Here is a 24,440-nt window from a genome sequence, read left to right as displayed (position 1 = left end):
TACCTGACCTGGTGGCAGCCCAAATACCCAAGCTGGTAGTGAGCTTGGGGGAGTTTCAGGTAAGCCCCCAGACTTTTGGACGCAAAAGTCCAGGTTTGGGACAGGACCAGATTGTGGACGCTAAAGTTCAGGTCTGGGACTGGGAGGCTGAATTACCACAAGGACGCTATGTGGCCCAGCAGCCTGAGGCACTGTCTCACCATGCTGGTGGGAAAACTGCAAACGCTGCTGATTATCAGCAAGCGGGTCAGACGTCGTGGCTCCGGGAGGAACGCTCTCGCTTGACTGGCATTAAGACTGCCCTGATGAACTCTATTCTCCAAGTCAGGGTGAGAACAGATTTGTGGGGGCTGAGAATGATGCCGAGGCGTTCTAATGTGTCTGCCCATTTGCACCTGCAATTCTACCTTCTGACCAGAGCGGCCTTGGAGGAGCCAGTCATCCAGGTAAGGGTAGACATGCATGTGATTGGAGCAAACGAAGGCTGCCACAACTGCCATACATTTGGTGAAGACACGGGGAGCTGTGCACAGGCCGAATGGGAAAGCCGTGAATTGATAATGTACTTTGTTCACCATGAAGCAGAGAAACTATCTATGAGACGGGGTGATAGATATGAAGAACGCCTATTTTCACATATCGAGGGCGGCGTACCAATCTCCCGGATCCAGAGAGGGAATGATTGTGCTCAAGGAGACCATGTGGAACTTCAGGCTGATGATGAACTTGTTGAGTTCCCTTAAGTCCAGAACTGGCCTCAGGCCTCCCTTTGGTTTGGGGACAAGGAAGTAATTGGAGTAGAAACTCTTGCCTTTGAGCTCCTGGGGCACCTCCTCCACTGCTCTTAGAGTGACGAGGGTTTGAACCTTCTGGATGAGAAGTTGCTCATGAGAGAAGAGAGACAGGCAAGTGGGATGGAAGGGTGGGAAGGAGCAGTAGTAAATAGAATATCCCATCTCTACTGTGTGGTCCACCCATCGGTCCGATGTAATAAAGGACCATGCATAGAAGAAGTGAGATAGTCGGTTCAGCAAGGGTTGTGACTAGTAATCCGGCCTCGTGCACACCTTAAAAGGGGAAGCTTACGTCCCAGAGGGAGCTTGGACTGTCCCTGGCCCTGTGGGTAGGCGTGATGCCTACGCTGACTAGATCCATTCTTCCTGTGGGAGAAGTCCTGCCTGGGCCTAGCGGGGAAAGACTGCTGTTGGGTGGTCTGTGGTTTGAAAGGCTTCCTTTGGGTTGCCGGGGTATGCATGCCAAGGGACTTCATGGTGTTACGGAGTCCTTCAGGCTATGCAACCTAGAGTTTGTCTGCTCAGTAAACACACCCTGACTGTCTAACAAGAGGTCCTGAATTGTTTGCTGAACTTCCGTGGGGAGACCCAAGGATTGGAGCCAAGCATTGCGTCTCATCACGATACCTGATGTCAGGGTACATGCTGCTGAGTCCGCGGCATCCACAGAACCTTGAAGGGAGGTCCGGGCTACAATTCTGCCCTCAGTGATGGCCTCCAGTTCAGCCCTTGACTCGGATGAGAGAAGCTCTTTGAACTTTTGAACCATAGACCATGAGTTATAACTGTACCCGCTCAGGATCATGAGCTAGTTGAATAAACCTCTCCCCCAAACAAATCAAGGTGCTTAGAGTCTCTTGATTTGGGCACAGGCCCCTGCCTCAATTTTTCGTTCACTGCCTTCACAACAAGGGAACATGGAGGGAGGAGGTGAGTGAAAAGTTATTCATACCCTTTAGCAGGGACAAAGTACTTCCATTCGGCCCCTTTGGCCATAGGAGGAATGGAGGCAGGCGTATGTCAAATGGTTTTGGCGATAGCCTGGATAGTCTTTAGCATGGGTACGACCACCCTAGAGGAACCCTCTGGTGCCAGAATGTCCACCACAGGGTCCTCATCCTCCACTACCTCTTCCACCTGGAGGTTCATATTTATGGCCACCCTTTGGAGGAGTTCCTGCAGGGCCTTGTAGTCCATGGGTGGTAGACCAGACGTGGAGGTATCTGCCATCACCTCGTCAGGAGAAGACAAGACAGACACCACCAACAGGACTGGTTCCGTGGCGGCCTCTGGATCCTCCAGGACCGGTTCCTCCCGAGTCCCAAGTGCAGCCTCCTCCAGGGATGGGATTGGATCCGGGTTTTGCAATGGATCCCAAGGCAGGCAGCTGATGGTTGCCTCAGGGAGGCGAGACCCCAAACGGGATGGTGAGGGAGCACTAGGACCTGGAATGGTGCCGCAAACAGGGCAGGTGCTGTGCTGGGGAGAGGTGCCAAGATGGGGTTTCGTGACGCGATGTAGAGCGGTACCGGTGCGTAGAGCAGTGCTGGTCCGTCGAGCAACGACTGGGGAGTGCAGTCTGAGATTAATGCGAGCGGTGCTGCAAGATCACAGATAGGTGGTGATCCCATTCGAGATCCAGATCCCAATCAGCTGACGACCACCTCGAGTGAGAACAGCTCCGAGGGTGGGGGCTGTGAGACCGGTGCCGCGAGTCAGACCCGTGCAGAGTATATGTACGGTGCCAGGACTCAGAGCAGCCCCGAGACTCTCAGCGGCATCAAGACTTCGAGCAAGGTGGAGATCCTGGTCAAAAGGCAGACAGCCCGAACATGGCCAGTTTGCCTCTTGAAGGTACTGGGCCTCGGGGTAGCAGAGGTCCCGAGGCTGGAAACTTGGGCACCATCATTTCAATAAGCCCTCTAGTGGCCTCAAAAGTGTCCGGTGTGGAGGGTAGTGTGACCTCCTCCACCTGCAGCCGCGGGGAATCCAGGAGCACAGGGCTTCCTGGAGAGACATGGACCTGTGGAGGTTAAGTCCGACCAGAGGGTTTGTCGGCCATAGGCCTATGCTCTGCAGTATGCCCTGCCGAGATTGCAGGCTGCTGTGGAGGCTTGTCCTTGGCCTGCTTCTTGAGGGCAGCCAGTGAGTGGGAGCGGTGCCAAGGGGAACACTTCTGGACCCCGGGAGACCACTGACTCCTGGGAGGGTATGTCGAGTCCTTTTTGGTGCCACGGACGGCACCGCTGGAGAAGCACTTCGCACCGAGGTGCTTGGGGCCAGATCCTGTTTTGGACAGAGGGCAGACTCCATGAGGAGTTGTTTTAAATGAATGTCTCTCTCTTTTCTGGTGCAAGGCTTGAAGGCCTTGCATATCTTGCATTTATCTACCTGACGGGCTTCTCCCAGACACCGGAGACAGGAGTCGTGTGGGTTGCCCATGGGAATAGGCTTGGTGCAGGAGCTACAGGGTTTGAAGCCCTGGGATAGCATGACCCGGGGCCTGGCGAGGAACTTGTTAAAGGGAAAACCCCCAACCACTAAGACTACAATTAACAATTAGTAGAGAACAATTAACTAACAATGGGTAACTATAGACAAAGATAAGCAGTAGAGCTAGGGATTAGTGGAGCATTTGCGAGCAAGAGACCACAGTTCCAACAACCGTCACTGGTAGTAAGATGGAACTGGAGGGGGATTGGGCCGGCAGGGTTGTATATAGAGCACCATATTGGTGCCACTCCATGGGACTCCACAGTTGGCCCAACGGGTAGCTGCCAGGGAAAAGTTTCCGACAGCCGTGCACGTATACACCTAACGGGAACTTATATGAGCCAGCACAACAGAACTGTGATGCAGTAGGATCAAGAGACAATCATGCCCTTCAACAGATTTTATTAGTAGGGCATATGGGCCAGACCTAGAAACATCCTGATGAAATGTAGTTGCTGTTTCAGTCATGGCTACCAGTGTGCCTAACACTGATGGTATTGGTATGTCCACGTGTGTATTTCTCAATAAAAAATCCAAAATGAAGATGCATTGCAAAATTAAAAGAGAAATTATTTATACCAGATTTACTCCCACATGCAACTACAATACCCATTTTCCACAATCTTGTGAAAATTGTGTATGTGCAACTTGAACATCTACATTTGATAACCCGGCCCCTAACATCTACTACAAAGGTTTAAATGGTTTGGAAGACATTTTTATAAAAATCTGCTAAAAGATGATGTGCTGACTACATGCAGAGTACAAAAATTATCAGGGAAAGATACTGTCTTAACAAATTTCTGATATGACTTATTAAAATACAACAAATACAAAGATCATACCAATAGTCATAGCTCTCATCCCAGTTATCAAAATGAACCAGGAAACGATTGTCCACCATGTCTGTTACTGTAGCAACACAGATGAATGTAGGATTTTTTTTGTCTACAGCTTCAAGCTTCATTCCCACTCGAAATCCCGATGGAATAACTGTCTGCTCAAACAGAAAGTTTAAATTAAAGGTAAATAACACACTCTACATCCCAAAACCTCCCCAGAGTCCACAACCAATACATACATTGTCATTTAAAGATTTACTATCATTTAAAAATTTACCAATTAGCTGGCCAACAATGCAGCAACAGCCCAATTATCTTACACGAAAGATGCTCAAACATAGATAGGTTTCAGAGTATCAGCCGTGTTAGTCTGTGTCCGCAAAAAGAACAAGAGTACTTGTGGCACCTTAGAGACTAACAAATTTATTTCAGCATGAGCTTTCGTGAGCTACAGCTCACCTCTTCAGATGCACCTGAAGAAGTGAGCTGTAGCTCACGAAAGCTCATGCTGAAATAAATTTGTTAGTCTCTAAGGTGCCACAAGTACTCTTGTTCTTTTTGCAAACATAGATACAGACTCTGAGATCATGTTTTATGAACCAAAAATTTCCGAGCATGTTGCAAAATTTGTAGATTTTGGTTTAGACAGACACTACCTTTGACAGCTTTCTCCTAGTTCCATAAAATGATAAAAATAGTATGATGCCAGTTCATGATACAGGCAGGATAGACAAACTGGGTAAAATGTTGGATAAAAGGAAGGTTAAAAACCAGCCAAGAGAAACTGTTGCTTATGCCTAATAAAATTAAAAGTTATTCCATGTTTTGGTCAGAAGTCTTAGTCTGAGAAGAAGAGAAGCAGGCTTAAATCCAGTGGTGCCACAAAAGTATAAACAACCTTTTAAAACGTAGGGAGGATTCATGGGAAAATATGCAAAGAACTGAGGCCAGGAGCAGAGAAGCCAGGGTGGATATCAGCGGGGGACGGACAGGAGCTGACGTGGGATAGGAGCAGAAAGGGACAGGGAGAGACTGGAAGGGGACAAGGAGCAGAAAAAAAGGGAACAGGGATGTAGTAGAAGGGCCTGGGGGAGGAAGGTTTGGAGGGGTGCATGAGTGAGTCAGTGATGAGAGGGGACAGGCAGGATCTGGGGGATAGCAGCAGCTTGTGGGATGGGTTAGGCGCAGATGGGGTCAGGGAGAGGCTGGGGTGACAGAGGCAGAAGGGTCTATTCCCACTAGACACACTCCTTACAGAACCTAGAATTTAACCAATTATTTCTGAGTCTCAACACCTTTTCTGTGTGTATCTCATTCCCCTCTAGTGGCAGATCCACACAGATGCTAACAGCCTTCCACTGCTACCAGCTACTCTGTTAGTTTAGGTGTCGAGGAAGGCTCATCCAGTGGTTAGAGGACTGGCTTAGGATGTGAAGACCTAGGTTCAATTACCTGTTCCACCACAGACTTCCTGTGAGACCTTGGGCAAGTCACTTAACCTCTCTGTGGCTCAGCTCCCCATCTGTGGATAATAATGCTTTCCCTACCTCACAGGGGTGTTGTAAGGATTAATACATTGAGAGATTATAGAACAGTTTGAGGGCTACTGATAAAAAAGCATTATATAAGAAATTATTATTTCACATGATGAAATTTTTGGGGTGTTTTCGGTTTTAAAAACGTAGTAAATACATTTAAAATGTAAAAAGAATGTGAATATTGCAAAGTCAAATACTCAAAAGTTAGGAAATACCAGATTTAAGGTGGACCATTCATCCTGTGTACAGAATGAGGCATAGGACTTGTGGAAAGAACAGTGTTTATTCATATAATTAAGGACTGAAGCATAATGCATATGGGGGCTTAATTAAGGTTAAACAGATAACCTTACTTCTAGTATTCCCTAACTTTTGAGTGCTTGACCTTGCAACCTTAAAGTTCTTTTAACACAATTTATACATATATATAAATTTAATTCATGTGGATTTCAGAAGTGAATTTTAATACAGATTAATCATTTATCAAACCTTAAGGAAAAAATTATTTACAGGATTTCCAGAATCTCCTGTCACTGAAATGATACAAATGAATCAGCTAGCAACTTTCTGAAGCAATGAAGAAGTGGCAAATGAAGAATACTTACCGTGTTCTGGTTTTCAAACAAAGATTTAGGAGCAGGTTGAGCCTTACATGTTTTAAGATATGAGGGCCAGTTAAATTCCTCTTCTTCATATCCTAAAAGGTTTCCACAAAAAAGTGAAAGAGAAGAAAATATGCATGAGACACAGGGTTGATTATGGCAACCATAATCTTCTATACAATTATTTTTTCAGCTATTCATTTTTCATCTAGTCCCAAATCATTCAATTCCAGAATGTCACAAATGGAAAAAATTGAAGAATTAAAAACCATTTAATTTAACATTAAATTATATTATAAGTATCTTCTATGGTAAAACTATTAATATTTAGGGCCTGTTTCTCTGCTACATTACGCCAGTTTTATCCCAAGGTAACGGTGATGATTTCAATGATTTCTATTTTTTTTTGGCACCTGGTAATTCAGAGAGGAATCAGTAATCCTTCCCTGCTACCAGTTAGCTAAGCTTATTTATCACAAAGACCAGGTTTTGTTTTAGTATCTGAACAAAATATTATGATGACCTGAGTGTCTACTTTTTTTCCTGATCTGAAATTGATCAGCTTCTCATCTTTTTCCAAGACTGAAGTTTTGACGGTTCCCAATCTTCATATAGGAGGAAAGATGGTCTTGTGGCTCAGGCTCTGGATTGGGACTCAGGAGATTTGAGTTCAGTTCCTAGTTCTCCTACAGGTGACCTGAGGCAAACTTTCTCTGTGCTTCTATTCCCTATATGCAGAATAGAGATAATACTACCTCCTTTCTTCCACACTTTGTCTGTAGTGTTTATTTGTATCGTAAACTCTTTAGGACTGGGAATGTCCCTTACTATGTGTTATATATATAAATATAAATATAAACTTTGGTACAATGAGGCCTGAGTTTTAGCTGAGGGCAATAGCTGTTACTGTAATACAAATAAACAACAATACTAAGAAAAATATTTTAAGGAAACAATCAATTATCAGAACATGAACATTCCACACTGTATCAGAAGGGACAATCACCATTTTTTCAAGAATGCAGCTATTTTGTTTTGCTTCTGTGTTTCAACAAACATTTCTTAGTGTAATTTCCCCCTTTTCACTCAGTTTCTTTTAGAAGAAAATTTAACAGAAAATAATGTAACATGGGAAAAGTCTAACTATTCATATTCCTGGTCACTAAAAAAAGGGGCAACAAAGATTACTAGTATGCACAGTTACATATCTTCCTTTGTCTCCCTGTTGTATAGCCGTATAAAGCCATTTCAAGATACTGCATAAAAGTCAGGGGTAGTTAATTATTTCCATTAAGGTCCACATTTCTTGGTCAAAGTATAGTCAAGGTCCAGACTTCAAAAACAATAATTAAAAAAAAAAATGATGATAAGCAAATATAAAGATTTTGGGGTCTGTCCAAAAGCATCTGGAGGACCGGATTTGGCCCGCAGTCCTCATATTGACTACCCCCGGTATAGATGTTACAGATGTATAAACCAAGCTTAATCATACTGTCAATCATTTACCACACAAGGAGAAAATAATTGTGTTTAACCTTTTGAGACCCTCTTATTTTGTGAAGCATTGTAAGAAAATTATTGAGCAGCCCCTTCTTCCTTTTAGACCTCCCCTCCCCTCACAGTCTTAATTGTAAATATTAGCTAAAATTAAATTAACTGCAAAAAACAAATATAACTAAGCCCCCTTCTCTGGGTCCATGGGGGCCTCTTGTATTAAGCAGAGGAGCTATAGGTGCACTCCTATATGCAAACCAGCTGTACAAATTACCCCTCAAAGGAGGCCACTATCATAAGCATCTTTCCCAAATCTGGACCTTAGCGTCCAAAATGTGGGTGCCTAGCATGAACCTCCAAGCTTAACTACCAGCTTGGATCTTATCTCGCTGCCACCAGACAGGAATTATAGCGCCTGCCTCGCTCTGGTCCAAACTTTCCCTGGGGACCCAAGACCCAGAGACTCTGAGTCTCACAACAAAGGGAAATAACCCACTTCCTTCCCCTCTCTCTCCCCCAGACTTTCCCTCTGGCTAACCTGGGAGTACTGATGCAATCTCTTTACATCACAATACCAAGAAGCATGTCTCCTCTATTCCACAAAGAGACAACCCCAAATACAAGAAAACAGAGAGGATTCTCTCTCTTCCCCCTCCCACCAATCCTGGTGCTGCAGAGTTTCACCTCCATAGATCTAACACAAGGGAATTCCCTCCCCTTCGTCCTTAGTCTACCCGAGAGAAAAAACTCAAACAAGAAATTATATATATTAAGAAAGAAAAAGACATAAAAATATAACTCTCACAAGTGACAATACAGAGCTATTGCTTATAAGAAAATATGAACAACAGTCTGATTCAAAAAGATAATCCAATTTGAAACATTCCAGCAAGCTACACACATGTAAAAACAAAACAACATAAAAGCTATATTGTTTTCTATCTGTACTTACAATTTGCAAACCAGAAGATTAGAAGATAGAGAACCTTCTCATAGCTGAGAGACAGACAAAAACTCAGACCCAAAAATTCCCTCCTGACTTTGAAAAATGCATTTTACCTGATTGGTCCTCTGGTCAGGTGTTTGGTTCCCTTTGTTAACCCTTCACAGGTAAAAGAAACATTAACCCTTAGCTATCTATTTATGACAGCCACAAAAACACAAGACTTTATTTTGCCCATAGTACTTAATGAATAACGTCACTGGTTTAATTACTTTCCAGACAACATACATACACAATGGACATCAGTAGTACCAGAAAGTGCCCAACTCAATAACTAAAAATAGACTCTAATATATTATAATACTTGTAATACTCTAAAACGTTTTTTGTTTTTCTGTTTCTTTAAAAACAGGTTTGTTTTCAGTCCTCAGTGATTATTTGAACATTTTTGCTTTGTGAATTTTCTTGTTTTTAAATTATCTCTTGCTGAAATTTCATTACCAAGTTTGTTTGAAATTACATCATTATTAGGGCTAATATTTACTGAATGTATTTTAAATCTGCAAATATATCACATATATTGTTTTAATCTAGTCTTTAAAAAGGGTGATAGCATATATGAGACTTAATGTTAAAACACTGTTACCTTAGGTGCTTTCATTTAGGTTGGCTTAGTAACACTGGTTTATTTTGTTTTATAACACAAACATTACCTCTTTGCATAATTTAATTTTCACAATAAAGTATCAGAAAGGGGAAATTTTCATGTCAGGCCCTTCCATGCCTGACAGTTTTCAAAATGGGTGTTTCCTGCTTCGTTTGTGAAGAGTGAAGATGAATGCAGGTTAAGCTGAACAATTGGAAAACTGTTAAACCCTGGGCACTGCTCTGTCCATGTTCTAAGCTGTTTCCAACTTAACCTCCTGCATTTCCTATGTTCTTGGTGTCCCACCAATAACAATCCCTCCAAGGAACATGGGACCCCTGGACTCCAGTTCCACTGATCATGATGCATTTTCCCTATTTTAAAAACATTTTAATATAAACATTGAAAACAGATGACCAGACCCCTCCATCGCACATTCCTTTAGCCAGAGGTGTTGGCATAAGTGACTGACTGCTCCTGCAAAAGAGCTACACTCAATCCTTGTTTCAATGCATCACACTGGAGTGTCAGTGGCTTTCCTGGCTGGAAGTACTTAAGGACAGGAGCAAGTGTTATCATGTGTTTCAGCATGTCAAATGTTTGCCCAATCCCACTCAACATGCCGCCTTCCGAACATGGGTTATATGGCTGTATTCACAAGAAGAGGCTGCTGTGCTTACTATCCTCAAACACAAACTTTAGTTGGTACCATCTGCTATTCTTCACATTAGTTACTATGAGATCATATCTTCCTCTGGGCTGCATTATGCTCTCACTGTACATTATTGGCTTGCAACTGCTTTTTGTAATTGAGTGTTAAATTCCAGTTCACGCTGATGAGTCACATTACAGAAGGTACTGCTATCCAACTGAAACTGCACAAGACTTTCCCCATTTAACATTATTACATTCATAGGAGATTGACATTGTCCCTTGCTGCTTTCCTGTCCCAACAGCCTGAACCTGATATTCTCTCTGACTCAATGACAGAATCATAAGCCATCACCGTTATCTGATGTACCATCCCCTTCATGTACAAGTCTGACAATCTTTCTGAGAGCTGCTTCTGCTCTTGCACACACTGCTAAAATAGTTCAATTTACCATAATCCTTGCAATGCTGTCCTAGTGTGAGATACTTCTTTACCCACTTACGCTGCCTCCTACAGTAAATGCAGCTATCAGTATGGAACCATGGCCACTTGCCCAACTTTGCTGTTGTCTCACTTCATGTACTTCTGGGCATGTTATGCCTCCCTAAGATTTTCAGCGCGTGCCTCATGTCTCAGCGTCTGTCTAATGTGAGATTGCCTTCTGGAGCTGCCGCTCCCATGGGTGGTGACCCAAGTGCCACAGACGATCCTGTCCCAAATTAAGGAGTCTTGTCAAGTCCTCAAAATTGCATGTAGCAGCCAGTGTGAATAACACAGGGTCTATCCCCTCCCCTTGGCATTGATCTCTAGCAGAAAAACCGGTTTTATTCATTTTGTTCTGCTTTGGGGAGGCAACAGGTCTCCAGAGTTACCAAGACTGCTGTGAGGCTGTAGGCAGTGGTGAGCTTCACAGTGATGCAAACACCTCTCTACCTTCTTCCCCAATAAGGTAACATAACAGTTTTACTTCCCTGCTGTTCCTGTCCTCCTGCTTGGCCAGGTCTGTGCACAGCTCCAACTCCTTGCACTGGGTCCATTGCTGAGCTAGGTTTGCATTTGCAAAATCCAGGGCTCTGGGGAGCTTCAGACTGAGTTCCCTGGCTCACACAGCGAACTGCTGCACTGCAGAGAACTCACAGCTCTGACACTGACACCATGTTTCATTAGCACCAAGTGAAGCTGAATGTAGGTTAAGTCAAATAAGTTGAACGTAATTAAACCCTGTGCCATGTAGCCACATTGCTTCCAGCCCAGCTCCCCATGTTCCTTGTTTTCTTGGTGTTCTCTCCATAACAGCCCTTACAGGGAACAGTGATCATGGTACACCTGCCTCCATGGCAACTGGCAGCAACCATATCTTGCTATGAGGTTGGACTTACGCTGCCACTCAGGAAGAGATCTACAGAATGATAGCTTCTAAAGCTGTAAAGTACTAATGACATAAATGTTTACAAGTGCCATTCAACTCAAACCATTTGCAGCAGAGCCTTGACATGAAATCTAGGGATTTCCTGGAGGTAACTCTTTTCCCTCTCAAACTCTTTAACAAGTGAACCACAAAAATAACCCTGGACATAATGAAATCCTCTGAGGAAGGTTCAGTACTGTCTGACCTGGGGAATCTGAGAATGAAAATTCACAGGTGTAAGCCAAAGTTCTCCCTCTCAGTTCTCTCCATGTCAGACATTCTTCACAGACCTTCCCCTAAACGCTGGCCGGGAAGAAGAATTTCTTCCTCCGGGTTGCTATGGGGAAATCTTCCCTTCATCTGAAATTCAGGAAGCATGAGCAAAAAACTTCCCTACTTGCTCTGCAACCTATGTCTGGAGAAGAGGTGGGGGAGGAAGGAGGTTTTTTGGGGGAAAACAAAACAAAAAAAACCCGAACCTTACTCTCAGTGCCATTCCACTGATTCTGCTGTTTCAGTTAAAGGATCTTCTATAGGCCTGCTCAACTGTCTCAGCCTGGAGCTCACTCACACGCCAGCTGAGAGCTGGGTTCTCTGTAGCCTAACAAAGACTCTGGGCATGAACTTCGCCCACACGGTGGATATGAGCTGGGTTCACTGAAGCCTGCTCAAGAGGGTTACCTCCAAGAAATCCTGGTTGGGAATTTTTTGACAAAACCTCTCTCATCGGAAGAATGCCAGTTCGTTGAGATTTCCAGGATGTAATTTCTGGTCAAAACGAGGGAGGGAGGGAGGGAGGGAGGGAGAGAGAGAGAGAGAGAACCTATCCATGAATATCCAATAGCCCAATGATTAGGACACTCACCTGAGAACTGAGAAACCTGGCTTCAAGTCCCTACTCCAAACCAGCAGAACTGGAACTTAAATCTGGGTCTCCCACATTCCTGGTCAGTACCCTAACTACAAGGCTATTGGCTATTCTGGGGTGGGGACGTCTCGCTCACTAATTTTGCACAAAATTGTTTGAAAGGTCTCTGTTTTATTCCACATCAGAATGAAACAAATTTTCAAACATTTGACATTTTTAATGAAAAACTGAATTCTTGTTTTCCAGCCAGCCCTACCTCGTAACTGTTAGCACTGAACATCACACAATATCTGGGAGCTGGATTCCTGTGGCCTGCTGTCTTTGCTGCCATGGAGATAGAAAGGCCCATTGTGAAAACTGACATGGAGGGGACTGAGAATAAACTGTTCATTCCACTTCATTAAAGATACAAACATGCAGCAGCAGACATGAACACCACCAGACCCTCACCCCAAAGCTCACTCATTCCTAAACTCCCAGCAGAAAGGATATAGACTTTGCAGCATGCCCATATATTGACAAGTTAGGGTTGTGGTACACAAAGGTGGAGTGAATTCATGAGTCCAAAACTTTTCCTGGAGAATACCCTGCTTGCAGCACCCCTTCCCTTTAAAATCAGCATGGTTCAGCTCAAGCTCCTCCACTGGCAGTATTACAGAGAGAGACAAGCAATTATCCATGTTCCAAACTACTTATTGATTATCCAATAAACCCAACACTTTGAATTATACCTGGAAAAATACTGGCTGCCAGTGCAGATCCTAGAGCATTGGCATAATGCAACACTTGTGTAATATTGTACTTAAGCAAGATGCCACATACTGCACAACCTTTAACGTCTGTGTGGTCTCAGCGAATAGCCTAACACATAGAACGTTACCATAACCTAATCAAACTTCAAAATAGGGTTAGTCCACTTACTTCTTGATTCATGATCTTTACTGAACTCCAGAAAAAGACAAAAAGACAAAAATAAACCAAAAATCCAACAAGCCAAAACAGAAACATATATCAGAGATAAATACTAGTGGTGTACCATGGAAAACAGTGGCATATTGTATATACTTTGGAATTTTGTAGCACTGCACAAATACTGGGGAAATACACAATAAGTTGTGGATGAACTATTGGAATAAAATGAAACATCTTCACTTGTCAACCCTCCCAACTATAATTCTACCTCTTATAATCAGAAATTCCTCAATATTCTTTTTTCATGTGCAATTTCATGTCTTACATTACAATGGAAATCAGAAAAGCTTCTCAAAGTATATGCATGGGCTCCAGAAGCCTCAGTGTGCCACCTATGATGAAAAGGCTTAACACTGGGGAAAAAAAATCACAAGAACACTTTGGAATCCCTGGGCTAGACAAATGTTATAAAACAGACTGTTTCTTTCACTCTACTTTCTTGGGCTCTGATACTCAAAAGACGTACACAAATACTTATCCCTATGCACTGAGAATAGTCCCACAATAGTCAGTAGAACTACTGATGGAATGTAAAATTAAAAATGTCTGTCTGTCTTTACAAGGTCATCAGGGCCTTTGCAAAAATCAAAGTTCTGCCGGATGTAGGAAGAATCTCTATGATAGTTCCTGCATGTATTAAAAAGAAGTATTATTTTTTTTTTTATGATTTTTTCATGTTTGGCATCTGCCAGGGAATAGCTATATTGCCAGGATGATCTGGGTCTCTCTTATTTAATAATTTCCTGGCCATGCGGAGTGAACTCATCTGGCCAGGAAGAGAAGAGATCCAGTGGACCATATGACAAGGAAAAGAAGCAATCCTAGGGTAGAATGAAGCAAGCCAGCCCAAGGGAAGAGCCCAGAATGTATTTGCTAGCCCTGGAGAGAAGTGCAGTAGCATAATCCTGCTATTCCAAAGAGCTGGGATGTCTTGGGGACAGTAGAACCACACTGCACTGTATATTGATGAACCCCTTCTAATAGATGTAGTTATGCAGAGGGGTGTTAATGACAGGCTGCAGTTTCCCCCAGTTAAAAGCAGGTTTAACCACCACATGAGCCTTAAGAGCAGTGCAAAAATAATTAAAAAACAAACAAACCCATTTAATGGTACATCAATATAAAAACCAACAAAAAAAATAGCTGAACAAATTTTTCACACAAATGACTTTTATGACTTTTCAGGAAAAAAATGACTCAGGGGATGAGATCTTGCAGCAGCAGCAGTTATTTTAGGACTAAGAAATGAATAAGCCTCCAAAACCAGGGATTTATAACAGACATGCTGACAAAACCTCACCACTGAGTACAAAACCTAGTGAATACTGCCAGAACAACAACAGTATTTGAACAACCTATTCATTCAGCACATGAAATCCATGACTCCAAGAAGATAGGGGGAGGGAGGGAGGAATGGCTTTTGGGAAATATTATAAATAGTTTCAATAAATGACCAATTCTACACAATCTAACTGTTCAGGGCTACATTACAACCAAAGAGCATAGAAGTTGTATTATTTGAAGGCAGTGTGGAATGCAGCTGCACCAGAAAAGTGACTGAAGGCATTCTGCCTCGTGAAGATACATGGCTAGACTCCACCTCCCACATTAAAATAATTAGATATTTAAAATCAAAATAAATAAGGCATATTTTCAACCAGTACACATCACTCAGATAAAATACTGCATGTTATTTTGCAGCCCGATACCCTTATCCTTTATTTCCCCACCAAGATCTGTCACCTCTCATTGTCTTTGTCTCAGACTCTCTCCTTGGGGCAGGGACACTATCTTTATTTGTCTGTACAGATCCATGCACACTGATGGTGATTTATAAATAACAAAATAATAATGGCCAGCCATGGGTCATATTTAAAAGGACACATAGCTGGCCTTCAGCCCTCATTTTGGGCAACGCACTGTAAGTTATTAAAGGGCTTACAAGTTCAAGGCCTTTAAAAGTGTACAAGGCAATAAAGATGCTAGTATTCCATTGCAGCCTGTGTGTTTTGCTTTAATTTTGGGGCTAGTTTGGTCTCTTCATCCTCCCATCACGGTACCCTTTGAATAACTATTCTGATCATTTTGCTTTTTAGTCTCTCTCATAGTTTTACACAAAAGCAGAGTCTTTCCTTCCCTTTGTCTCTTTGTTCTTTCATCAGGCTCCACAGGATCCATTAATGCTTTGCATTTACCTTTCTTCCACCTTTTCACAATGACAGCTATCAGCACACAAAGCTAATTATCTACAGTTGTAAGATGGAAGCAAAAGAGAAATGAACGGGTGGACTGCCATTATTGTATTGTGATTTGGAATACAAATCAAGACATTTCAACAAAAAAGCAGTAGCAACTGTGTGAAAGATAAATCTTTAAATTGAAAGTTAGACAATACCTTTTGGTGGGTGAAGTTTGTGACCTGTTTTCTCGCACCATCCAGCTGGATGAATGTCTGAAGAATCAGCATTTACCCAGAAGTCGTAACAATCCAAGTATTCATCAAAATGGAGGCGTATCCTGTAGCCTAAAACCTAAAAACAACAGTTTGCAAAGTGTACCACTTAGTAAAAGTACACTTGAGCATAATAGTCTCTGTACTAAAATATATTCAATGTGCATTCAACCAACTTTTTATTTCTGTTCATGTCAATAATATAAAAATAATGCAGTTTAATAAAGGGAAGAACAAAGAGCAAGACTGGAACAGATCTGAGTACCTCTCTGATGAAAACCCCTGTGCTAATAATAACAACAATATTATTATTCATTCAGAGTATGAGTGGCACTTAACATACTGCTAAAATAAAACAGAATCCCAAGAGATGTGTCTAGACAACCCCTTTTGGATGATAGGTCATTATAGCAAGGAGAGAATGAGGGTCATTATGTAAGAAGAAGTGCAAACGTGAAAGGGGAGATCCCAAAGGACCCTATTCTTCAATAAAAAAGTCACCTTAGTGCCTAAGAGGGAAAGAGGAGATGCAGCTCCTCTTCACTGCTAAAGTCTCCTACGTGCTAAATGTCCATACCATCTCCCACACTTTTCTGGGTGTCAAATGCCACTACTATCCTATAAGCAGCTGTAAAAGCAACCAGCTTCCCCAGGATATCTTCTGCAAAGCAGTCTATTTGTCAAAAGACAAACCAAGATCATTAAGAATTTAGGGGTGGCTTAAAATAAATCAAATATAGCATCAAAATAAGCAACAAAAAGGAATTCATGTACTCATTGCACTATTCTTTTTCATATTTAATTTACTCAAACCTGCTAATAACTTAAATGTAACTCAAACGGAAAGAATTTTCAGTTTGCCAGATTAGACACTGACAGAACCCAGGGCATTTTGCCACAGAATTTAGGTTTAGCTTACTAAAGAGGACTTAAGCCCTTGGTTACACTGATCCTTGAAGTCAGCACGTTCAATAGCAGACATGTCAAAAATAGATATTTTCAGAAGGAAGATGTGATTAAAGGCTGTGGAGGGGCTCAGAAATGGAGAAAATAAAAAAATTAAAAAAGAACTAAACTAAAATTATGGAAATGTAATCATAGTGATACAAAATGATGGTATACAACAATGAATATCAGGTGTTCCTGTTTCCCCATTCCCTAACTAGACAGACAGACCGACTGACCTAATTCTGTCTCTCTTAATGACGCAATTAAAATCCATGGAACTATTCACAGGATTAGATACTATCCAATGTAAGTAGAGTGGCAGAATTAAACCTGTAGTGTAAAATTAGTTTGTGGAACTTGAAGCTACAGTTCAATAAAATAGAAAAATGATTAGGTAATATTATGAATGAGCATAGCATCTGTAGTTGGAATAAAAACTCAAGGGTTATCAATTTTCATGCATCTTTATGTTCTTTATATTTTCTCTTAAATATACCGTAGATTTCTCCAAAATTACAGAATTATACAGATACTTATGTATCACCATAACACAAAAATATTATGCATTCATATCCATGAACACGTGTAATTCTTCCTTGATATTTGGATATTGTGTTTAATATGATTTTTGGCACAATTTAATAAAATTGTATTCATTAGGAAAAAATATTCTGCATAGTATAGCATGAGGCAATTAAATGCCTAACAATAGTTTACATCTTCCTCTGAAGAATCTGTCACTGACTATTACTGCTAAATGCGGCACTAAATAGAGCACTGTTCCAGTATAGTATTTACTGTATTCTTAAAACACTTCTATTCTCAGCCTCACACTTCATTCAGGTACAGTCCTGGTGCTTACCTCAGCCACAGTGAGAATGCAGTACATTGACTGGTGTTCAGGATCCACTCCTTCCAGTTTCATTCCTACTTTGAATCCATTTTTGCCATATGGGAAGGACTGATACTGGAATGAACAAAAACAGTTCCAATATTTCAAAAGAAATACTTCCAAAGAAAATTAAAACACTTGTGTCATGCAAAAACACAATTGTTATTACTTATCCTTATGCAGGCATCTGCTCAAAATGAAGTCTCAAGTATATCTGGATAAATGTCAAGCTTTTAAAATCATATAACAGAAAATAGAACTCAGCGAGCTGTGGAAAAAGCACCATCGTTAAAAGTTTTTAAATGCTGAAAAAATCTGAGAGGAGGAGCTACCAGGAAAGCAACCTCAGAACAGTAGAAAATGCTGTGTTCCATCAACTTTTTAAATTACTTTCTAATTAAAAAAATACAGTACTGTAAGGTTAACTATTTATTTTGTAGAGTGACATCTTCTTGGCAATCACCATTCATGGGATGATCAGATAAAATACTCTGAAATGCCTTTTTGTTTCTACATATCAGGCCCTCCAAGATGAGCTACAAAGCAAATACAGAACAGCTTTCATATATAAAGATGGCCTCTCACAGGGTAATATTCCCTTAGCTGTGTACAGTAGAGAGAAATATTGGGCTCCGAGTAGCCTCTTTTTCCAGCAGGATTCTGGCAATCAATAGAGAACTGAGAACATGAGATCACATGAGGATGAAGCCTCAGCTGCAGCCTTCAATAAAGGGAAGAGGGCAGAAAGGGCATTTTACGGAGTGAGGTACCAGCTTCCTGTTGTATCATGTTCTCTGTGCTCCAGACAAAGTTAGAAGTCAAAGTCATCAGTCCTTAATACTTTAAATTAAAAAAAAAAAAAGGCAGAAATAGATTAATAAAATAAGGTAAGAAAGTGAAACCTCCACCACCTTTTGTAAACTATTAAGATCTTAAGCTACTCAGGTAAGTAAAGTATTTCATGCAGCACTGAACACAAAAAATAGTCAGGGGTCAACAAAAAGTTAAAAAGTGGGGAAGGGTTTTAACATTTTTAAAATTAGGGTCATGCTAGACAATAATCCTTCCTACAATGGGTTAGGACATACGTATTTCTACATGGGTTGGAATTTACACCTTGCAGCTCCAATGTAGCTCTGATCAAGCTAGTGTGCTACAAACAGAAGAGCAGCCGCCACAGCACGATGAGCTAGCTGCCCAAGTACATAGGTAGGATCTCAGATGAGATCATTCTCGGGGCATCCAGCCAACCCGCTGCTCACACAACCGTGGCTCCACTTCTATCTTTAATGCACTAGCTCTATCTAGTGTGGGTACATCTCCTTGAGATGGAAATGACATTTTATGTCCCAGCACAGACATATGCCATGACTGTAATTAATCACAAAGCAGTAAAGTGTACAATCAAAAACATTTTATTATTGCTTGATAGTTAATCTTAACCACATTGTTTTTTATCTCAAGATGTACCATTAAAGCTTCATTAAAAATGGTCATAGAAACTAGTGTTCCTCTAGTTAACATAGGCTTTTTCCATTAAAAGATATAACCTATGATCAGGTTATACACTTTTCTTAAGATTCAGAAAGAAGAATTAAAAAGAAAATATTACATTCTGTATGTACTGACAAATAAAAGCTATGCTTTAATGACAAGGTTGCAGCATGATACACCCATGTGCCCCAAACCTTAAAAGTAAAGAAATAAGAGGAGTAAATATTAGTGCATTCCTTTCCACCTTCATACTGACTACAACACGGTATTCAATAATACTCTTCAGTGCTTCATAAGGATCTCCCTTCCATCTCTAACAGACACCCAAAAGCAATACATACAAAGGACAGTTACCTGTTCCGTAACTGGCGTTCTTTGAGATATGTTGCTCATGTCTATTCCACAGTAGGTGTGCATGCTCACCACGAGCACCGGTGCAGGAAGTTTTTCCCTGAGCAGTACCCGTAGGAGGAGCACTGCTGCGACCCCTGGAGTGGTGCCTCTATAGCGCACTATAAGGGGAGTAGCGCGCTCCCCTCACCCTCAGTTCCTTCTTGCCAGACCAACTCCAACAGAGGGGAAGGAGGGCAGGATGTGGAATAGACATGAGCAACATATCTTGAAGAACGCCAGTTATGGAACAGGTAACTGTCCTTTCTTTTTCTAGTGCTTGCTCATGTGTATTCCACAATAGGTGACTGCAAGCTATGTCTGATGGAGGTGAGTAGAAGTTCACAGATCCCCTGACTGAAGCAAAGCCGTACCGAAATAGTGCAACGTGAACGTGTATACTGAGGACCAGGTAGCGGCTCTACAGATGTCCTGGATAGGGACATGGGCCACAAAGGCAGCTGACGAGACCTAAGCCCTTGTCGAGTGAGCCCTCACGACAGTTGGTGAGGGAACTAGGTCGTAGTATGTGTGGATGCACGATGTAATCCACCAGGAGAGCCTCTGGGTGGAGATTGATTGACCCCCATGCGCTTGGCTGAAGCAACAAAGAGTTGCGAGGACCTGCGGAACGGCTTAGTCAGATCCAGACAGAATGTGAGTGCCCTGCGCAGATCGACCATATGGAGGCGACATTCCTCGCTAGAGGCATAAGGTTTGGGGCAGAGGACAGGCAGGAAGATGTCCTGGCCCATGTGAAAGGCGGAGATCACCTTAGGGAGGAAAGCAGGATGTGGACGGAGCTGCATTTTGTCCTTGTGAAAGACCATGGGGGCGGCGGAGGTCACAGGTCAGGGTCCTGAGCTCCAAGACCCGCCGGGCTGACTTGATAGCCATGAGGAAGGCAACCTTCCATGGAAGGTGAGACCATAAGCATGTGGCCAGGGATTTGAATGGGGGTCCTGTGAGACAGGATAACACCAAGTTTAGATCCCACTGAGGAACTGGGGTTTTAGCAGAAGGAAAGGACTGGTCAAGTCCCTTGAGGAAACGTCCAGTCATGGCGTGGAAGAAAACCGATGAACCCTGGATCGGCAGATGGAACGTCGAAATAGCCATCAGGTGCACCCTAAAGGAGGAAGGTGCCAGGCCCTGAGTTCTAAGGTGAAGGAGGTACTCAAGGACAAGTGGGAGCGGGGCAGCCATTGGGGAAGTACCTGGCTCGCCTGCCCACCTGGAGAACCGAGACCACTTCGCTAGGTAGGCCTGGCGCATGGATGGCTTCCTACTTTCTAGGAGGACATGCCTGACCCCTTCAGATAACCTTGCCTCCTCCGCATCTAGCCATTGAGCAGCCATGCTGTCAAATGGAGGGCGGCCAGGTTGGGGTGGAGACGGCAGCCCTGGTTCTGGGAGAGTAGGTCCGGGTGGAGTGGCAATGGCCGCGGGGGTGCCACCAGCAAGCCCAGCAGAGTCCCGCACCAATGCTGCCAGGACCAGGCCAGGGCGACCAGGAGGACACATGCCTTGTCCGTTTTCACTTTCCCAGGACTTTGTCGATGAGGGGAAATGGGGTAAGGGAATAAAGGAGTTGACCCGACCCTGACAGGAGGAAGGCATCTGAGATTGCGTTCCTCCCCACACCCCCCGGAACAGAACCTGGGGCAACGGCGATTCTGTCAGGTCGCAAACAGGTCCACTTGGGGAATGCATCACACTCAGAAGAGCTGGTGAGTGACCTCCAGGTAGAGCGATCACTCGTGCTGGGAGGAGAAAACCCTGCTCAAGCAAATCGGCCTGTGTGTTGTTGACGTCTGGCAGGTGGAAAGTCTTTAGGGAAATGTCGTGGGCTATACAGAACTCCCAGAGGCTGAGGGCTTCCAGGCAGAGGGCCGAGGATCTCGTCCCATCTTGCTTGTTTATGTAGAACATCACAGTGGGTTGTCTGTGAGTACTCTGACCACCTTGCCGCGCAGCTGTGAGCTAAACGCCACACAGGCTAAGTGTATCGTCCTCAGTTCCCTGACGTTTATGTGAAGGGACAGCTCCATGGCTGATCACATCCCTTGGGTCTGTGAGTTCCTTATGTGGGTCCCCCAATGCAAGTCCAACACGTCGGACACTAGGTCTAGTGACGGGGTCGAGTCCCGGAAGGGAATTCCATGGATCATATTGGCTGGGCAGGACTATCATTGTAGCGTGACGATCACCCACGCTGGTACCAACAGGCCCTTGTCCAGTTTGTCCCGGGCCTGGGAGAACTCTGAGGCCAGCCAGAGTTGGAGGGGCCTCATTCGAAGTCTGGCATGGCAGACCATGTACATGCATGCCGCCATGTGGCCCAGGAGCTGCAGGCATATCCTGGCCATGGTGATGGGGAACTCTGTGACTGAGGCTATAAGTCCCTTCAGAGTCTGGAACCTGCCCAGAGGAAGTGAGGCTGTGACCCTGGAGGCATCTAGGAGAGCGCCTATGAATTCTAAGCGCTGCACCGGAACGATTGTCGACTTGGTCTCGTCCACTAAGAGGCCTAGGTTGGCACATGTAGCCAAGAGCAGGTCCGCGTGGTTCTGTACCTGGGGCCACGAGCTGCCCTTGAGCAGCCAGTCGTCGAGGTAGGGAAATATCTGTACCCCTCAGCGTCTGAGGTAGGCCGCTACTACCGCCATACACTTTGTGAACAACCTGGGTACAGTGGACAGGCCAAATGGGAGGACCGTAAACTGGTAGTGATCCTGTCCTACTAGGAAACGGATGAAGCGTCTGTGCCTCTCGAATATATGGACATGGAAGTATGCGTCCTGAAGGTCCAGGGCCACATCCCAATCGCCAGGATCCAGAGAGACCATGCGGAACCAGCACTTCACCATGAACCAACTGAGGTCTCACAAACCTAGGATGGGCCTGAGCCCCATTTTTACCTTGGGGATCAGAAAGTAACAGGAGTAAAACCTTTTCCCCTCGTAACTCCCACGGAACCTTTCCCACAGCTTCCAAGCTAAGCAGCCGACCCACTTCCTGCTGTAGCAGGGGTAGATGCAACAGGTCCTCCCTGCCGTCCAAGGGAGGGCAGTGGGAGAGTGCGGAGGAGACAAACTGTAGTGTGTAACCCTGGGAAATGGTGTTGAGGACCCATTGGTCCAACGTTATTCAGGACCATTCCGCAAGGAACACACACAAATGGTTGCTGAAGGCAAACTTTATTGGTAGGAGGGTCCTCTGGGGGACCACCCGGATACCCTCCTGCAACCAGTCAAAACCGCCTCTTGCCCTGCTGTGCAAATTGCCCCTAGAGGACCCAGGCTGCGGGGCAGAGCAAGACTGCCTCTGAGGTTGCCTCTTTTGGGTTTTAGACCTCTTGTAGGCAGATTTGTATCTCAGCTGGGGCGCCGGGAGGGAGGTTTGCAGCTTACGTTTTTCTCTGGGCAGAACGTAGAGCCCAAGGGTTTGAAGGGTCCTACGTGAGTCCTTCATGCCACAGAGCCTCACATCTGTTCTGCAAACAGGTCCTTGCCATCAAAGGGAAGATCCTGCATCACAGACTGCGCCTCCACGGAAAGCCCTGATAGCAGAAATCACGATGCCCCGCACACAGACATGGTCGAGGCCATGGACCAAGCCACCGTGTCAGCTGCATCCGTCACCACCGCCTGCAGAGCAGCCCTTGCGGCAGCGGTGCCCTCCTCCACTAGTGCCTTAAAATCCTTCCTTTCACACTCGGGAAGGAAGAGCTCTAATTTTGGTAGCAACCCCCACAAGTTAAACTCATAGTGACTGAGGAGGGTCTGGTGGTTGGCCACCCGGAGCTGGAAGCAGGCCGACGAATAAAGCTTCCTGCCAAATTAGTCCAGTCTTTTAGAGTCTTTATTTTTTAGGTGTGGGTTCTGGTTGACCCTGTCTTTCTCTACAATTGATGGACTCCACTACTAGGGAGTTGGGGGCCAGGTGGGTAGAGAGGTATTCATGATCTTTTGTGGGCACGAAATATTTGCGCTCTGCCTTTTTCGATATCGGCACAAAGGAGGCCGGCGTTTGTCAGAGGGCATTGGAGATGTTAGCCATCCCTTCGTGCAGTGGGAGGGCCACTCTGCCCAGTACCGCGGACGAGAGCACATTGAACAGCAAGTCCGAGGGTCCCTCCATCTCCTCAGCTTGGAGTTGGAGACTGGACGCTACTCAGTTCAGTAGCTCCTGATGAGCCCTAACGTCCTCTTGTGGTGTGGAGGGAGGTGGGGCTGCAACCTTGTCCTGTGGCACGGGGGAGGAGGCTGGTACGGAGCTCTGCACATCGGCTGGCATCGTGGAATCTACCCTTTGGTTGGACTCTTTGTGTGGTGCCGAGGAACTATCGCTCGGATGTCTGGATAGTGCAGCTGAGGGAGCCTCCGATGCCACTGCTATCAACCAAGGGCCTGGCTGGGCATGCACAGGGGGCCGGGGGTCCACTGGCACCACTGGCCTTGCCATGGAGGTCCTTGTCATTGACTCTGCCGCAGCACCGGCAGCACCAGCTGGTTGGGTTGGCCTGGCTTGGTTGTAGGGGGTTGTGTGTGAGTCGAGGTCGCAGTTATCAGCGACCTATCGGTACCGTGGGAGCAGTATAAGCAGTGGTACCGAGAATGACATCTGCCACGGGACAGGGACTCCAACATCGCGAACGGTACCACCTCGAGCTGCTGCTGCTCCTCAAGACGCTGCGACGCCTGGATCTGCGGTGATGTAGAGCTGACGATACCCGCTGGGAGTCATGGGCATGGTGCCTTGAGGCGAGAGAGGTGGAGCATGACCAGCGACGGTTCCCTTGTTGGGAGCAGATTCAGTAGCTCCACCAAGAATGGGAGCATCTATAGCATCTGTGCCTGTCCCGCCGATACTCTATACTCGGCATGAAGCAGTTACTTGGAGCTCCAGTCCGATGGCACCCAATCAGACAACCTGGTGGAGGCCGAAAACTGTGTCCTGACAGGACACTGAGCAGCAAGCGGACCCGAGAGCAGTTCCCTGATCGGGAT

The 24,440-nt window shown here is 44.5% G+C and overlaps 1 protein-coding gene across 4 annotated transcripts in view; it reads right to left on the bottom strand.

Moving 5' to 3' along the window:
• Positions 1 to 24,440, bottom strand: part of L3MBTL3 (L3MBTL histone methyl-lysine binding protein 3) — a 172,660-nt gene that overhangs the window by 92,499 nt on the left and 55,721 nt on the right. For all 4 annotated transcript variants that reach the window (XR_012655534.1, XM_075063942.1, XM_075063943.1 and 1 more), the window contains 4 exons: positions 17,515 to 17,619; positions 15,648 to 15,783; positions 6,273 to 6,364; positions 4,133 to 4,284 (listed from right to left, as the gene is read on the bottom strand). Coding sequence is in view for 3 of the 4 variants with exons in the window: in XM_075063942.1 (XP_074920043.1) it covers positions 4,133 to 4,284; positions 6,273 to 6,364; positions 15,648 to 15,783; positions 17,515 to 17,619 (485 nt within the window). In the remaining variant the exon portion in view is untranslated. The remainder of the gene's footprint in view (positions 1 to 4,132; positions 4,285 to 6,272; positions 6,365 to 15,647; positions 15,784 to 17,514; positions 17,620 to 24,440) is intronic.

Source organism: Chelonoidis abingdonii, chromosome 3 (assembly GCF_003597395.2).
Source record: "Chelonoidis abingdonii isolate Lonesome George chromosome 3, CheloAbing_2.0, whole genome shotgun sequence".
Lineage (NCBI taxonomy): Eukaryota > Metazoa > Chordata > Testudines > Testudinidae > Chelonoidis > Chelonoidis abingdonii.
The sequence above is the reverse complement of the archived record's forward strand: the minus strand, read 5'-3'. Positions and strand labels throughout refer to the sequence as shown.